Raw genomic sequence first — 19,309 nt, forward strand, 5'->3', positions numbered from 1 at the left:
AAATTCGTGCAAATTTAGCAGATATAGCAATTTAATAGCAATGAGATAGGTATATTAAACTATTTATTTGTTAACTAGCTGTGCCCGCGACTTCGTCCGCGTGTAATGTAACAAAAAAGTTATTGTTCAGTCCGCAGAGCTATAAAATAAATAAAATTCTAAAATAAAAGTAGCCTATGTTACTCCTTATTATATCAGCTATCTGCCAGTGAAAGTCCCGTCAAAATCGGTCCGGCCGTTTCAGAGATTACCCGGAATAAACAGACAGATAAATATTGTAAAAAATGTTATTTTGGTATATGTACCGTGTATACATTAATATGCATTTAGTAAAAAGCGGCTTTTTTAATATTACAAACAGACACTCCAATTTTATTTCTTTGAATAGATAGATAATAGCAATGTGATGGATATATTTACGTATTTATTTATCAATTAAGTAAACGGCGAAAATATATTAATTTTGGTATCATGCACAAATGTACGCACGTTGAAATCTTTTCTTTGAGATAGAAAATTAAAAGTTGTAATGAAAATTCAAATGCATTTGCACTTTCAAGCTGTCGTTGGTATTTTCCGCCATCGCAAAGGGAGAATCTTCCGACCAGACGGGTGTTGTGTCTGGTGGGCTACTGCCCCCCGGTTGTTGTCGGGTTCTTGTATATACACTCAATCACTCTGATAACTTTGATAGCGCGATGTAGGATACGTCAGTTTTCTCTTGTTTTTGTATGTCGCGAGATAGATGTCGCTACAGTATTTAGACAGCTTCTACATAACTAAAACCACTTTAATATAGTTTACAGGTTCAGTAAGCTAGTGTAGACGTAAGAAATACTTAAAAACGGAATACTAAAACATTTCGGTGGCTTTTCATTAACAGAAAGTACAGAAAATTTAGTTAACATAGTGTTTCTTCAGGGCTTAGATCATAACACACAGACAACAGAGAACAGCCTATACAGTCCACTGCTGGACATAGGCCTCCACAAGTTCACGCCAAAAATAACGTGAACTCATGTGTTTTGCCCATAGTCACCACGCTGGGCAGGCGGGTTAGTGACCGCAGTACGGGCTTTGTCGCACCGAAGACGCTGCTGCCCGTCTTCGGCCTGTGTATTTCAAAGCCAGCAGTTGGATGGTTATCCCGCCATCGGTCAGCTTCTTAAGTTTCAAGGCGGTTGTGGAACCTTGTTATCCCTTAGTCGCCTCTTACGACACCCACGACTCATTCCTTATGTTAAGCAAAACAATGATATTAGACCTCTACACAACCCTTTTCTATCCTACTTCACCGCTATACCTCAAAGAACGATTTTCTTTTCTTGGCAACCCTTCTCTTCATCTATGCCTTCGCTCTCAAAACGACTACAAATTGAGTGTGCCAATTCATAACTCGAGTTCGTATTCTAAATCTTTTACGTTAAAGGCTGTTAAATTGTGGAATGCGCTACCACCAGTAATTCGTCAGTCTCCTTCTATCTCTGTCTTTAAAAACCGCGTAAAGCATCTCTACCTCACTATGCCTTAAATAGCATGTCTATGCATACTTATTTTCACTGTTTGTACCCATCTCTCTATCGCGTACGTTGATTCATTGGCTTATGTATGTGTATTTATACGTTTGTTTTGTATATATATATATATGTATGTGTGTGTATATGTATGAATGTGTGTATATAAATATATATAAACTTATATGATTTATTTATTTATTTATTGTATTTTAGTTGCATATGTATATATGTATGTATGTCTGTTGAAATTTATATATGTATTTTGATTAAACTTTATTACTCTTGCGCAAGCCCGTTACACTGCTAGCTTTTTCCTGTTGGGTAATCTGGAAGAAATCGCTATTTAGTGATAAGATCGCCCATCGCACTATATGTGTCTAGAATTAAGGTTTGCTATGTATACTATCTTTAGTTGCAATAAAGTGGTTTATTATTATTATTATTATTAGATTTAGTTAACTTGGCGGGAGGCGCGCCTCATAATGTGACACAGACTGTCGCTACCGGGTCCAAAATACCACTGTGGATTTACTGTGAAAATTCGGGTTTCTTATGGGTATTATATAAAACAATTTTTTTGTTCCATTTAATTATATTAATAACTGTGTGTGGATAAAGTATTTATCGGCTAATGTAATTAATTCTTTCAAGGAAATCACAGCGTACAGTCAAGTACATCTGCACATGTAAGGGAATACAAAGAACTGACTGATGACTGAACACGATTATTTAGCTGTAATCTTCTGTAAGGTCGAGGTACTTCCCCAGTCGGACTGCTCGAGATTTTAAGCAGAATATTTACTGTTGTGTCCTACATTAGTTAAGGTAAAATTGATTACATGACTTGACCTTAATAGTAATATAATGGCAACAAAACCTGTGCGGGGTCGAGGGGAGACCTTGAACCATCGTGTATGTAACACTAATGGATGACAACTGATGCGTCTGTTTGATGTTAGAAATTCAGTGGATAAAACGATTTGAAACTGTATGTTTGTTATACTTTATTCTTCATGATATATTTTCTTATTAGATTTAAATAAAATATTTTTCATGGATACTTTTTTAACAATAATTCTGTTCATTTAGTGTGACAGTTGTAGGGTTATAAAAAATCTTAGTGACTTTACTTTTGTAAGTAAAACTTTTATAAAATCGCGATTTGAAACTCGACAAAACGAAAATGCGTCTCGTTAATGAAAGAAACACATAAATGTATAGGAGACAATGAGATACGTTAACACGTTACGAGAATACGTTATACTGTATTAATTTATATTATCGATGAAAAAATCTCTCGTTGACTACTTTTCAGAAGTTTCACTTCTGCCGAGTATGAATTGCACACACACACTTCTTTGTAATGCCGTTTAATTAAATTAATTATATGTATTAAGTATTATTATTATATTAAATAATTTTTTATTAATAGTAAGTTTGTAGTTAAACTCCTCCGAAACGGCTTGACCGATTCTCATGAAATTTTGTGTGCATATTGGGTAGGTCTGAGAATCGAACAGCATCTATTTTTCATCCCCCTAATTTATGAGGGGTGGTAGGGGAGATAAGGGTGGTTAATAGCATATATGGCAAAACAACGTTTGAGGGGTCAGCTAGTATAATTATAATACTAAATTTACTAACGCTGAACAGTTTGTTTGTTTCGACAGCTAATGCAAGAATATTGACGATTGACAATTGTGTCTGTGTCAGCTCCGACGCACGACTGGAGCTTACTCCTTCAGATCGACTGTCTAAATAGGCGCAAAAAATAGGCTTACTAGTCTAAGAAAAAGATTTAATACCTTATGAAACGGTAAATAAATGAACTCTATTGGGTTCCGATAGATGGCGTTAATAAAAATGTAACGAAGTCATTCGTTCGGTAGATTTTACTACCTCTTTTTTTTTTCGTACCGGGGGCCTTAAATGAAAATCCCAGTTAACTCAAAAAAAATAAAATAATAAAGCTTGATTAATAGGAATAACGAAGGCTAAAACCATCACACTGTAATATGCAATGGTAATCAATAAAATAAATGCATGCTAGAATTGTAAACTTATTTACGCATTCAATCCCACTCAATTTACTGAATTATAATTAGTTTTAAAATAACCGTATCTCTGATCTGTCTATATATTAATTGTATATCTAAATGTCGTCGCGATCGTAACACTTTTTTGTTATTATGTTAAATATGTCACTACAATAATACATATAATGATTTGAATCTTAATTATTTGTAAGAAAAACTTTTGACAGTAAAAATTTATAATATTAATAAAGCTGTTCAATCGAGGATTTAATTTGTAACGTTAACAACCCATCTCATATTCACTAAATATTAAAAAAAATCTTTAAAATATTATAGGCTATAAAAGCTTACAATGTGACTCAGGATCGTAATAACCATAAATGCCAACATCTGTTATGTACAGATGAAGGGACGAAGTACATCAAGTCCTTATCGGTCCTTTTAAGGGCGGATCTACTTAATACAATGTCCACAAGGTTTTAAGGTCACAGAATATAAATAAATCTAAGGTGAAATTATAATTAGTAAGAAAGTAAAGTATGGATTTAGTGGGGCTGTGTTAGCCTGTGTTTCATGTAAGGCAACATTACAAAATATTTATTTATTTTTAAATACCAATGGAAAGTACAGTACACTCACATAAAAATGAATAATAAAAAAATGTTAAAAATGTGTGCCAATTCTAGGCGAATACAACAACATATAAAAAAAACATAACTTCAAACTAAACAAAAGGAAAGGAAATTAATTAATATTAAGATTGAAATAACAAGAGGAAAATAAATAAAAAAGGAAGAAAATCATATTTAAAAAATTACATTAAAAAAATTAAGTATATATTAATTATTCGGAATTTATATTCGGGCTCTCGGCAGTTACTTAAAAAAAAATTGTCCGTCTCCGGTACCTATTCACTATTAATGTTTTCGGGTGTTTTCGTGTCGCGTCGGACCGAATCGTGTTTCGTTGCGTTTGATACTCACAAACTAAAATGACAAGTATAATTTTTGTATTGCGTGTACAGTTGACAGTATAATTACGAATGGAGAAATAAACAAAATAAGCGAAGTTGAAATGTCAATCATAAATACATATTTGTCTGTTTATGTTTGTGTTATATTTGAATATTTTATATTGATAAGTTTTAGATTTCTCGGGCCCCCGATTCTGATCCTACAGGGGGTTGCTTAGTTTGAAGCTTTTATATATTTATGCAATTTTAGTACAGTGATTTACTGTATTCTTTAATGTTTAATAATATTCCTGACTAATATTTATTTAAGTAGAAATCTGTGCAACATTTTGACTATATGATTGGAAAAACTGCTCGAAAAAGATCTATTCTGCAGAACATAAATAAGTTATATTATAATGATAGCCTATTGGTTTGAACTGAATAATAGCCTACGGCGTTTCTCAAAGAACTAGCTGTATTATGTAAAAGTAATTTTACAAATCGGTTCCGTGGATTCGCGTGTACAAACAAACTTTTTATTTGTGGCCCGTAAACACAGCTTTTTTAACCTAGCACGAGTCGCAGGGCTTCTAGATAATGTAAACCACATAATTTCAGCAAAACAAAACTATTTTATTATTATTATTATAATCATTATTATTTAATATAGATTTTACTATATATAACAATCATTTGAAACAATATTAATAAAAATGTAATCACTTACCATCGGATTAGACTTTGCTGATCTAGATGTATAAAAAAAACATTTTTTTTATATGCACATTACTAACTGCTGCTACTATATCGCTTCCTATTCCCAAAGGTTATCTGGAAGATAAGATCGCCTTTCTAAATCTTATTCTGTATCTTTTCTGTGTCTGTTTTTCGGTGTAGAATGAGAATAAATAAGTAAGTAATTCTGACATCCCACGGGATCAGAAATAACACGAGTGACCGCGAGAAGCGATTAGTACAAATAATTGTTAAAATATATATTAAAATTTTAAATGAGGTAAGTGTAAATATAATAAAAATAATAACCATAAAAAAAACAATATGTAGAATAGTCTTGGTCAGTGGACTCGCATTGATTTTTAGAGATTCTAAGGCTAGTTCTTAAGTTTTCTAAAGTTGCAGTGAAGTACCGATGTATGTTAAAAAGCGGAATAACAAAAGCATGGGCATTATAAGCCTGTGGATATATCACTTACATAAAAAATAAATAAATGAGATAATGTTTAAGTAAATAAAGTTGCTTAAATAGATATTTAATTAATACAGATTAATACAGATTTATTAATTAACTTTTTTGGTTCGTGTTTTTTATTAACATTTTATGAGTTCATATAGGAATGTAACGGTTCCTTTTTAATAAAACAAGTGTCTTAATGTAAAATAATTTCAACATATTGTATGTGTTATCTATACAAATAAATAAAATTGAAGTGTCTGTTTGTAATAATAAAATAACCGCTTTTTACTAAATGCATATACACGGTACATATACCAAAATATATTTTTTACATTTTTTGCCTGTCTGTCTGTCTGTCTGCCTGTTTGTTCCGGCTAATCTCTGAATTGGATTGACTGATTTTGATGGGAAATTTCCTGGCAGATAGCTGACGTAGTAAGGAGTAACTTAGGCTACTTTTATTTTAGAAATTTATTAATTTTATAACTCTGCGAACTGAACAATAACTTAGTTGAATTCGAGCGGACGAAGTCGCGGCGGGCACAGCTAGTTTAATATAAAGTAAAACATATATATTTACGATTTTATGTAAACTAGTGATCACCCAGTATTCGAATTTCGACCTTAATTAATTACAAAACATTATTAAGGATCTGTTGTCAAAGACTACTTCTGCAATAATAAACAAATGAGTATATGCGCGTGTGTATTAAATACATGGTAGTATGTGTAATATTTTTTAAATTGATTTAATGTATTTTTATATACATACATATAATCACGCCTCTTTCCCGTAGGGGTGGGCAGAGACCACTTCTTCCAGTTGCTACGATCCTTACATACTTCTTTCGCTTCGTCCACTTTCATTATTCCCTTCATACATGCTCTTCGGTTTAGGGTACTCTTGACCTGGCCTTTTACGCATATTTTAAAAATAATATTAGCATTCTGCACTCATTCTCTATATAAACTATAAGTGTGCTATTGCTTGCGTCTGTGCTATTTTCGTAAAAAGTAGTATAAAGTTTTTGCTTCACGTATAATCACGTATAATAAGGATATAAATATATGTAACAAGAATTAAAATAGGGTTTCAATTTTTACCTACACTTTAAGTATTTTTTTTTTTATTTTTTTTTTTTTAGAATAATCGTAATTAATCCGGTAATATTAATTTAATCTTGTTATCAAATAATGTTATAAATTATTTATTCATTCTAATCAATTCAATTCACGGTCAGTTATTTGAGGCTCTTTTCAATTATTTTGGAATTGTTTTTGAGCTGTATTTAAGTCATTATTGTTCTTGTTGGTGTTAGATAAATAAATAATATACAAAATCAAAAACATCTGTAGTCGTTTTAAAAGTTCATTTACCAGTAGAATGCTACGTTATAAAAATGCCACAGGCTATATTTTGACGAGAGATAAGTAGATAACGGAACAGACAAAATAGCATACGCGCGGGCGAATCCGTAAGCGGAAGGCTAAAGTACTTGAAATAATAATATTGCGTCTCTTGAAACCTTAGCACGTTATTTGTTAGTGTAGTTTAGAACGAATTATCATTATTGCCTGTTATAGTGATGTGTTTATTATTCTTGTGTCACATCGACAAAAAATATAAAATATTTTTTGAATTTGATTTTGATCCAGCCTGTAATATACCAATGCTGAGTATTGTTCTGTTTATCTATGTTGGAGAAGGATAGAAGCTTAATATGTTCCCTACTATGAGTAACGATCGCTATAAGGTATCTATGATTCCAACCGGGAGCGACGGCGTAACGTGCTCTCCGAGGCACAGTGAGGAGATCTACAAAAACAGACAACCGGCGCGGTACACGTAACAGAGCTGTCGTTAAGAAGTATAATAATAGATAGTAATTAGATAACAATTGTAAAAAAATACGTGTAGATGAAAAAAATATATGTAAATCTCATCAATATAGACGACGATAGACGACAGATAGTTTACGCTTCAGCCTGTAATATCCCACTGCTGGGCCTCTGTCTCCATATAGGAGAAGGATCAGAGCTTAATCCACCACACTGCTCCAATGCGGGTAGGCAGATATAAATAATATAGACAATTTAGTTTTTGTAAATTGCGTTACAAAAAATTGATTTGCAAAGCAATTAATCGAAAGATCAACTTTCTACGAACATCAATTATAAATAATAATTAATAACATTGAACGGTAGACATTGATATAAATCAACAGTAATCGACTGATCGATTCCGAGTCGATTGTTATTCGATATACCACTCGTAAAATGATTATGTAATCACCTGTATGTAATTGTTTCCGTATAAGCAACTTAATACTTGTGTTATAGGCCAGCCATAGTCATTTAGGTACGTTGTTGGTACAGTTTGTAGTGACCCTGTCTTAGGGACCAGAAATTTATTTATTTTTTTTCATTCCCGCCTGGAGCCTGCTGGTAATTTATATTTTTGTAAATACGTATTGTTTATATGTACATTTAATAAAATAAAAAAAAACAAAAAAAAAACAAAAGTTACCCTAAACATAGATATTAAATTGCTTACTTTGCTTAAAAGACTTCAGATGCATGTGTATGTTTATCATTCATCATTTCAGCTTATTACATTCCACTGCTGGACATAGGCCTCCACAAGTTCGCGCCAAAAGTGGAGTGAACTCATTAATCGACTTCCAATAAAGGAGGAGGTTCTCAATTCGACTGTATTTTTTTTTTATTTATTTTTTTACTTTTTATGTATGTTACCTCAGAACTTTTGACCGGGTGGACCGATTTCGACAATTTTTTTTAGTCGAAAGGTGGTGTGTGTCAATTGGTCCCATTTAAATTTATTTGAGATCTAACAACTACTTTTCGAGTTATATCTAATAATGCATTTTTATTTGACGCTTTTTTTGTCGACCTACGTTGTATTATACCGCATAACTTTCTACTGGATGTACCGATTTTGACAATTCTTTTTTTTGTTGGAAAGGGGATGTCCTTTGTTTGGTACCATGATAAGGAAACCAGGATCTGATGATGGGATCCCAGAGAAATCGAGGGAAACTCTCGAAAATCCGCAATAACTTTTTACTGGGTGTACCGATTTTGACTTTTTCTCTACTTTGTATTACTCGTCGATGAAATTGAAGTCGGTTTTTTTTTCGTTTGCGAGAAAACACAATTATTTTGTGTGTTCCTTAAAGCCCACAGATGGTTTTAATACTAAAAAAAAGTGTATGTAATGTGTCGGTTTTTTTTCGTTTGTGAGCAAACACAAATATGTGTTTGCCCATTGTCACCGCGCTGGGCAGGCGGGTTGGTGACCGTGTATGTTACACATTTATGTTTATATAAGTTAAATAAATAATTAATCTGCTTAATATTAAGACATTATCAAAAAGAATCAAAATTTTTGAATAGTATCGGAAAATTAATTTACGATATAAAATTATCGATATCGATAAACACTCAACACTATAACATCGCCTCGATTTGCATCGTGCAATATGTAATGTATGTGACGACACTCAGATTACTTGAAAACTTTGAATCAGCTACATTATTATGGGAAAGATTACTCGAAGATTAATTTTATTAATTTATTTATATACTAGCCGTGCCCCGCGGTTTTACATGCGTTAATTTGATGGAAAAATAGCCTATGCCTTGTTCGGTAAAAGACCTATGCTATATAAAAGTAATTTTTAAATTTAATCCAGCAGTCTCTCAGATTAGCGCGTTCAATCAATCAAACAAACATTCAAACTTTTTTTTATACAATTAGGTCGGCAAACAAGCGTTCGGCCCACAATTACTGTAGTTTATAAACGCCTGCAACACCAGAAGATAGTAAAGCGTGTTGCCAATCCTACCCCCAATCCTGCCAGGTGCTCTGGTCACCTTACTCACCACAGGAACACAACACTTCTTGAAAGCAGTATTATTTAGCTGTGATCTTCTGTAAGGTCGAGGTACTTCCCCGGTCGGACTGCTCCATATTTTGACCAAGATTTTTCTTGCTTTGCCTACCTCAGTTGTAATAATTGAAAAACTTTAATATTATAAACCTTTTCACTTTTATAATATTAGTATAGATAATAATAATATATAGTATATATATCTTGGAGAAGTGCAAGTTTCTTGAATTTATTTTAATAATAAATTATCATTCTTAACTATATTTTATTTTATTAAATTGTTAATAATAATATGACAATAAGTATGATAATAAGTATATGATATATAATTATAGATATTACAGGAAAAGTATCAAAAAAAAAACTAACATACGAAGAATTTGTTAATAAGCTAATCTTTTTCATTTATTTCTTATTTTATTTATACTTTTTATATGTGTGCAATGAAACATTTTTTACTATCTTCTATAATCTATGAATGCCTTTTTTAAAATGTATGTACGCGCACAACTTCCTAATGACTTTAAATAACGAATGACTGCACATAATTGGTCACTTCTCTTTTCGTGTAGCCTTTGATATCATTAAATAAAATTAAACATTAAATACTTCTTTGACAATTACACTAAACCAAGTATTTAAAAATATTAAACTTAAATAAATAACAAAACAAGTCAGCTCCACATTAGTCTAGCTAATGTTCTATCATACTGTACCTGCTTGTTAAAGCTTGCAAAAGTTCTATGATAAGCAAAAAACTTGTGAGTTGCAACGAAATCATCGCCAGACGTTATGAAATTGTTTTGAACACATGATATAAAACGGGGGAGAAACTCCTTTGATAAATTGACCGAATTAGAAGAATATAAATAAAATTCAGAATTTAAATATATCATTATCTATGGCCTTAGTCCGTCTATTGCAGACGATTTAGATAGTGTCAGAAAGACTGTGTCGCCTAGGTCACTCTTCAGGAAAACGCAGAGTTGCCTAAGCTCTACGCCACAATCTCGACCTCACTGGCTAGGCCCACAGGAACGACGAGTCGATACGTGTGGAGCCAGTTCGGCTGCAGGATTCTTTCGCATCTTAGAGCTATGCCACGAATGTTTGACGGAGACCCTATTCCGGGTTTTAAATAAAGTTTTACTTCTCCAGGACCCTGATGATTTTGAGCCAGGTTTATCCATAGGTCACCTTTTACGACCCCCATGGGAAGAAAGGGGGTGGTGCTATTCTACTCGGCCACACGGCATTAAAAATTTAAATTAAATATATTTATATTTTATATCAGTATATATTTTACATTTATGCTTGTATATTATACTATCGTGATTATTTATGTATGGACATTTGTATGTATGTATGTATGTATGCGTATTCATCCTTTGAATCTTCATGTTGTAAACTTCCTTTCTAGTCTCGTAAATAATGAAACTTATTCAACAGTTATTTGTAACGGATGGTCATAGCAAAATGTGTTTATATTTACCTTTTTTGCGCACATCTTGAACTGAATCTGCAAATATAGAAAGAAAAAATATTTGAAAACAATAATACATAACGCATCCCTATCCCTACTAATATTATAAACTAGGCTAACTGAGGTAGAGCACATCAACTGAGGAAGAGCACAGCAGGAATTTCCTGCACAAAGTCTGTAGCAGCCCGACTGGGGTAGTACCTCGACCTTACAGAAGATCACAGCTAAATAATGCTGTTTTCAAGCAGTATTGTGTTCCCGTTGGTGAGTAAGGTGACCAGAGCTCCTGGGGGGGGGGGGGGAGATTGGGTCGGCAACGCGCTTGCGATGCTTCTAGTGTTGCAGGCGTCTATAAGCTACGGTAATCGGTTACCATCAAGTGAGCCGTACGCTTGTTTGCCGACCTAGTGATATAAAAAAAAAATATAAATGAGAATGTAAGTTTGTTTGTTATGAAATCATGAAACTTTGTACACACATTCTTGGAAGTATTAGAAGTGATATAGATGCCTTTTATTAAAAAAAAATAAAAAATAAAAAAACCGATGCTAGCGAAGTCGCGGGTAAAAGCTAACATACATAGTTACATACATATATGTGTTTGTACTAGCTGTACCAGCGGTTTCACATTCGTTAATTTGAGAAAAAATAGCGTACGTAAGTGTAGCCTCGGTAAATAGGCTATCTAATACAAAAAAACTTTTTCAATTCGAAGGAGTAGTTCCTGAGATTGGCGCGTATAAACAAACAAACTTTTCAGCTTTATAATATTAGTACATATTATCATTTACCTATCGACGTCGAAAATGATTTTGAAGATGTGAGCTTTTGAGATAAGTACGGAGAGCTTTGAAAAACAGCCATTCTCTATCCGAGGGAGTCTAATTGTGTATTAAAGTGTAATAAATTTAATTTAAAGATAATCTAAGCATATTTCCAACAAATTATTAAGCTTTGTGTTGATAATAAATTAATTTATTTTCCATTTCAAATAAATTGTTAAACATACTTTAAGCTTATGTAAACTTGTTAAAAATACAATACGCAATAATTAATAAATAAAATATCGCCAATACAAATGTTTGTTATGCGGCGGGGATCGAACCCGCAAAAGTAAGTGAAACACAAACAATCCATAGAACAAAACGCGGGTTCGAACCCCGCTGGAGCGGTCAATTTTTGATATGATATTCAAAAATGTTTAGAATTCCTAATGTGTGGGTAACACAAAAATAAAATCGTACATATTAAAACGCAAGTACTCAAGTCATAGTTGTAGTTAATTCTAATTAAAATATTATCAGTTAAATAATTAAAAAATATATATACACAATTGGTTTATACAATAAGATCGAAATATTTTCTTGTACTAATATAAAATTTACAAACAAATCCATGAACAGAAGGTAGGCAATTTCGTTCTTTAATAGATCACTATTACGTTGCGAATGTCTAAGACTTACGAAATTTTAATATATAGACAAAAAATAACTATAATTTATTCGTTAAAGATGATAGTTTTATTGCCAATTAATTAAAAAATATAATTAATGGCTGTTACAAAGAGATCTGTGTTGCCATAAATAAAAAATTCAAATTAAAATCAATTAGGAATAATATTTATTATGATTTATTTTAATAAATTATATAAACATATTTGTATACTATTATTAAATATATAAATTGGATATAACGTTGCTTAAGTAATTATTTTTGGCGAAGTCTATAGATAAAAAAATTTATATATTTTTTACGCGCCAATTTTCAATGACAGATAACAGATATGGCGTCGTTAGTTATACATAACATATGTCCTATTTCATGTTTTTATTAATTAAAGATTAAATAAAAATAAATAAAATACTGCTTCTTTTCATCTCAAAAATTTAACGAAGTTTGTAATCTTTAACAGACTACATTCAATGTCAGTAGAATTCTTAGTAAAGTTTTAATTTATTAGTATGTACATTTTTTGTTTCTTAAAAATTCAATGAAGATTGTGATCTCAATCGTACAGATCACATCCTTCGCGTATTCTCTATTTGAAATAGAAATTTGATTTGCAGATATACATTTTTAAAAATTATCCTATGGCCAGTATGTTACAGGGTTAATCAATTGATTCATCGGTAGTTATGCGCATACATACCTACTTCAACCTTCCTCCCTCCAACCTTCAACGATTATTTTTTTATTGATTTAGTCGTTTTAAGGTTACATTATCTGTGCAATTACAATTGCGAAATAAGTCTTTTGAAACATCTAATGTATTTATTTTAATTATATATCGTGGATAGTAATTTTAATCTCCATTAAATCTCCTCGGTAATATCGCATATTTATTATTACTTGTAAATTACTATAATCATAACTCATTTGAGAAATTCTTGATAAAGTTTAATATTTTATTTATTTATTGAATGCGTAAAAAACTTACATCTAACATAATTATTTAAACGTTGTGGTCTGAATGTAGTGACAAAAATATAGAAATGTATGTCAGATGGTTTGGTCATGTCGAGAGAATGAGTGAAGAACGATTGACGAAAAAAGTGTATAAGGCGAGTGTGGATGGAAGGGTTGGAAGGTGTAGACCTAGGCGAAGGTTCCGAGACCAAAATAAGGGACGTCTTCAAAAAAGGCCAAGTCAAGAGTATCCTAAACCGAAAAGCGTGTATGAAGGAAATAATGGAAGTGGACGAAGCGAAAGAAGTATGTAAGGATCGTAGCAAGTTTAAAGAAGTGGTCTCTGCCTACCCCTACGGGAACGAGGCGTGATTATATAGTTTAGTTGATTACAAGAAATATTATTATAATAATCCCACAGAATTTCTTTATATAAAATAATATTAAATTTTAACAATTAAAATACAAATCAATTTTAAGAATCCAATAAAATCAATTATAATAATAATAATTCGAGGTTTTTTAAAATATTGTTTAAAGTAGACAGACAGTCATGACCATTTACTTTTTGTTTTGAATGAATCGACTCAAAAAAAGATGGCGGTTCTTAATTTGACTGTACATTTTTTTAATTTGTAACTTTTTAACGGCAGAGGCTGTAATAATGTGTAACTTGTACAAACTAGTAGTAAAGCGTAGATAAGTTTAATATAAGCCCCTATGAGGGTAACATATTCAGTTTATGAATAAACCCCTCTATAAATAAATAAAGACTTTAAAAAAATGACTTTGCTGATTCTTTTATTTATTCGAAAGGTAGTGCTTGTGTGGCCCCACTTAAATTTAAACTACATATGCCGAATAAATTTTGAGCTATCCCTGGTAGTGTGTATTTAATTGACTATTTTTCCGACTACTAAGTCGATGATGTTGTCATTTTATTAATTTTTGATATAATCGAAGTAGTTAGTAGAAGTTTTTTTTATTGGATAACAAACATAATTATTTATTTTGTCTATTATATGCTTGTTGTAATATGTTTTGCGATCAATCTTAAATAATTGTGTTTGCTCGCAAACGAAAAAAACCGACTTCAATTACATCGACAAGTAATTACAACGTAAGTAGACGAAAAAAATTTACAAACGCACTAGTCGTCACTACGGTTTGCGATGATTTCCCTCGATTTTTCTGCGATTCCATCATCAGAACCTGGTTTCCTTATCATGGTACCACGCTTGGGCTATCTATGAAATATATATCACTTAAATATATATACGGTTGAATTGAGTAACCTCTTGGTTTTTTGAAGTCGGGTAAAAATGAAAATGGAACCACGGTAAAACCTAGTATTATGATAATAACGGAATCCCGGTGAAACCGCGAGGTCTACCTAGTAATATGATAATTAAGAGTGAATATGTCAAAATCGTGACGTAAAATCTTGTCAGGCGGATCGCTTAAGTGAATAAAATTTTATTGATTTACAGTCTAGACCCGATATAACCTTATAACTGGCAGATATATATTTTATATAGATTTTTATTTTACTTTTAACCCTAATAAGGGCCTGTTTTACCAGTCCTTCATATCGCTATTTGATAGAACGGTATCCAATAGATAAAAGTTTATGGTTTATTATTTTTTTTACCGCAAATCGAATCTAAAAGTAACTTTGATTATTAATTGTGGTAAAACAGGTGGCCTAATACAGGTGAAATCTAATTGCTTATTCTACTTCCTGCTGAAACCGGCCCTGTGTATTGTAAAGGTAAGTTTCGATGGGATTTTTTCCTCCTTAACGTAAAAATTAGATTTTTAATTTAGATATTCCTTTCCTCGCTCGCTCGCTTCAGCCTGTAATATCCCACTGCTGGGCACGTGTAAAGAAGTGCAGCTCAGAGTTTAATCGACCACGTGCTCCAATGCGGGTTGGCGGATATATTCCCTACTATGAGTAACGATCGCTATCAGGTGTACAACCGGAACTCAAATAATTTTTCTAAATAACCTGATTTAAACCTAAAAATAGCTATCCACTAGTGTCCGAATTTGAATCGTCAAACTCAATATAACACTATAGTAGATTAACAAAACAAACGGACAGGTAAACAATACATTTTTAAAACTATGACGTTAAAATGAGCTAAGCCCTAAGCACAAATTCGGATACAATTTTTACGGTCCAATATTTTAAAAGTTAAGCAAAAAAAAAGAAACAGGCAAACGAAGTTAAAAACAATTATATAAAACCTCTTTATTTGAATTACAAACAAAAAAAATGTACAGATAACCTTCTCTTACCGACTTATTAAAGCAAACATAATAGTTAACCTTAAAATAACCACAGAGTAATATAATAATCCAATTGTTATTTAATAAGTCAATCAAATTATCATCTCAACGAATCGACGACCGCCAGACTGCTGACAGGTGCATTGTACCAAGTAAGGCCATATGCGGAATGTTTTAGCGTTGGTTGGCCTACGTATGCTAGGCGTTGAATGTTTGAGTATAGTGCAAGTTCAAATAAGTATATACGCATTCTAATGTGTGTGTGATTTTGTGTGTGTGTATGTGTGAGTGTGTGTGTTCTGCGGTACATCCAACTTTGTTGAAGTAAAGCTTCTTTACGCACACTTGACTTGGGGAATAAGCTGGTGAATGCGTTACTAAAAGTGTGACGAACTTGAGAGGGAAACAACAGATATAAGTCAGTAAAGACAGAAAGAGAGAGTTGCATTTTTTTTAGTCGTGTAGTCTAACGCACACTCGTTTTTGAATATTGTAAAAATGCCTACACACTTATTATATATACCTAAAAAAAATCTGATAAGTATATGCCTTGTTATGTGATTACGTGTATATTTAAAAAGTCTTTAATGTATGTCTGTGTGTGTGTATTTGGGTATCGTCACGGACATTGATAGTGGGTCAGAAAGGGGATTCGCCTTTCGCATCGTACAGTGATTGCAAACAAAAAAAAAATGTTTATTACAAAAATAAAAATAAATGCAGCATAAAAGCATTAAGAACACACATCTACATAAAATGTTAATACTACGCACTGAATGTGCGGGTGTGCTGCAAGTTCAAATGAGTATACGCATTCTGATGTGATTATGTCTGCGTGTACGGAGAGTTTAACGAGTAATAACATTCCATTCCAGTGTATTAGTAGATATGGTATAGCGATGTGGATTTCGCATACGTATACTACATCATTATCATCATTACAGCCTATACAGTCCACTGCTGGACATAGGCCTCCACAAGTTCACGCCAAAACAACGTGAACTCATGTGTTTTGCCCATAGTTAGGCTGGCTTTGTCGCACCGAAGACGCTGCTGCCCGTCTTCGGCGTGTGTTATTTCAGTTCCGCTACCACATTGGAACTTAAAAAGCCGTCCGATGGCGGGATAACCATCCAACTGCTAGCTTTGAAATACACACGTAATCTACAGTACTATATAAATAAAAAAGGGTCGCTAAATAATTATGTTTGCTAAACGAAAACTGCTGAATCGATTCGGCAGATTTTTATAAGCTTTATACTTCTTTGTATAAGGTTATGATCGGATAATAAATTAAAATTACTTAGGAAATTGGAAACATAACGATTATTTATATTCTAGCGTTTGACGATTCGCAAGATAGGACAACGTCTGCCATATAAGCATATATGTACTATTCCTAGTTCCTATGTCCTTATTTTAGAAGAACTCGGCATCAAGCAGCGTCTATCTCCCATCGTACAGGCTTGAATTCTCACTTTCTTTGGTCACGTGATTAGACTTGACAACCGACCGTCTCCATCGAACGTTTAGTCATCCGAAGAAAAGTAGAAGGAACCAGACCTCGCGGCAGATCGCCTATGAGATGGACGGACCAAGTAAAGGCTGCAGTAGACTCCATTGCATGTGTGCTCCCGAAAAGCAGCTGTCAGGGAGGAATGAAGACGGATCGTCAAGCGTGTGACTGGGAAGTGATAACCATGACCGCTCTGACCAGAGCGTAACGAAAGAGATGATATGTACCTGTAGCTCTCCCAGTGTACGCATAGTCTAACAATGTTACATACAGATTTTTATTACATAAGTAGCAAACAAACGTACGGACCGCCTGATGGTAAGCGGTTAATGTTACCTATCCAGCTATACCGGACATCTTCAACACCAGAAGCATTACAAGCGCGTAACCTTAACCCCCATCGCCCCAGGAAATCTGGTCACCTTACTCACTACTAGGACAAAACACTGATTGAGAGCAGCATTGTGTAGCTATGATCTTCGCCTACGCCTACATATACTATGAGCCTGTTTCACAGTTGTGGATAAAAGTTATCCTGCAAATAAGTTACGATTAAACTTTTAACAGGGCACAGCAGAAATTTCCTGCTCAAAATATAGAGCAGCCCGACTAGGGTAGTACCTCGACCTTACAAGAGATTACAGCAAAATAATACTATTTTCAAGCAGTATTGTGTTCCTGTTGGTGAGTAAGGTGACCAGAGCTCCTGGGGGGATTAGGGATTGGGTTGGCAATGCGCTTGCGATGCTTCTGGTGTTGCAAGTAGACACTTACAAGCTACGGTAATCGCTTACCATCAGGTGAGCCGTACGCTTGTTGGCCGACCTAGCGACATAAAAAAAAAACTTTAACAGCAGGAGGTAGAATCGGCTACTATGGTATATGATGATGGTTCCATCAAATAGCGTTACCCACAACTGGTGAACCAGGCCCTAAATGTCCATTGTCTAGTGTAGTCAGTATGTGCATACCTTTACATTATATAAATACATTATTTTAAATAGACCTTGTACGCCATAATCTTGAATTTAAGTTTAATATAATCTATTATATGAAGTTGCAAAGAAGATTTAATAGCTTGCAAGGTCGCGGGGTCGATCTCGATTGCTTTTTTTAGTTCCCATCACAACCTTACTAGGTAGCGTAATGTATTCACATAATTAGGTCAAGTTACTGTGTGCTGTTAATGGCACTGTATTTAATGCAAGAGATTACAAATTTTATTTTACATACATTGTGCCCCCCCGGTGTGAAAAAAACATGAGGAATAACATCTACTGAACGAACGACTTCGTTACGTTTTCTTATAATTTATTTGATTCGTTGATTTACCATTTGATATGGCCTCTCTTTCCGTGGGTGTAGTAAGAGGCGACTAAGGGATAACACAGTTCCACTACCACCTTGGAACTTAAAAAGCCGATCGATGGCGGGATAACCATCCAACTACTGGCATTGAAATACACAGGCCGAAGACGAAGCGTCTTCGGTGCGATAAAGCCAGCCCTGCGGTCACCAACCTGCCTACTCAGCGTGGTGACTATGGACAAAACGCAAAGTTCACGCCATTTTTGGCTCGAACTTGTGGAGGCCTTGTCCAGTAGTGGACTGCGATAGGCTGATGTGATGATGATGATGATGTGATGATATGGTATTAATCTTTTTCTTAGATTAGTAAGTCTTTTTTGTGCCTATTTAGACAGTCGATCTAAAGGAGTAAACTCCAGTCGTGCGTCGGAGCTGACACACACACTTTTTGAAATTTCTCGCCGATTCTTCTCTGTAGAATTTCCGAATAGGTGGTAGCTTCACTTTTAACCAAATAAATATAATTAATTAAATAAATGTAGTTAATAATTAATTTAATTAATTAAATATAGTTAAAAATGAAGCTACCACCTATTCGAAAATAATAACTAATATAAGTTTAATTAGTAAAATAACGATCTAAGAGCTTTCGACGCCTACTTGAATGAAGTAATATTTGATTTCATT

The 19,309-nt window shown here is 33.3% G+C and overlaps 1 protein-coding gene and 1 long non-coding RNA gene across 2 annotated transcripts in view; one reads left to right on the forward strand and one right to left on the reverse strand.

Annotated features, from left to right (window-relative positions):
• LOC123667607 (pro-resilin-like) overlaps positions 1-19,309 on the reverse strand; it is a 45,886-nt gene that overhangs the window by 20,735 nt on the left and 5,842 nt on the right. The window contains exon 2 of the mRNA XM_045601480.1: positions 11,107-11,133. Within this exon, the coding sequence (XP_045457436.1) occupies positions 11,107-11,121 (15 nt within the window). The 5' untranslated portion in view covers positions 11,122-11,133. The remainder of the gene's footprint in view (positions 1-11,106; positions 11,134-19,309) is intronic.
• Positions 2,250-14,287, forward strand: LOC123667614. Its single transcript, XR_006745461.1, has 3 exons — positions 2,250-2,342; positions 7,802-7,806; positions 14,276-14,287. It is a non-coding gene; the product is annotated as an uncharacterized LOC123667614 (long non-coding RNA).

Source organism: Melitaea cinxia, chromosome 28 (genome assembly GCF_905220565.1).
Source record: "Melitaea cinxia chromosome 28, ilMelCinx1.1, whole genome shotgun sequence".
In the NCBI taxonomy this organism is placed as follows: Eukaryota; Metazoa; Arthropoda; class Insecta; order Lepidoptera; family Nymphalidae; genus Melitaea; species Melitaea cinxia.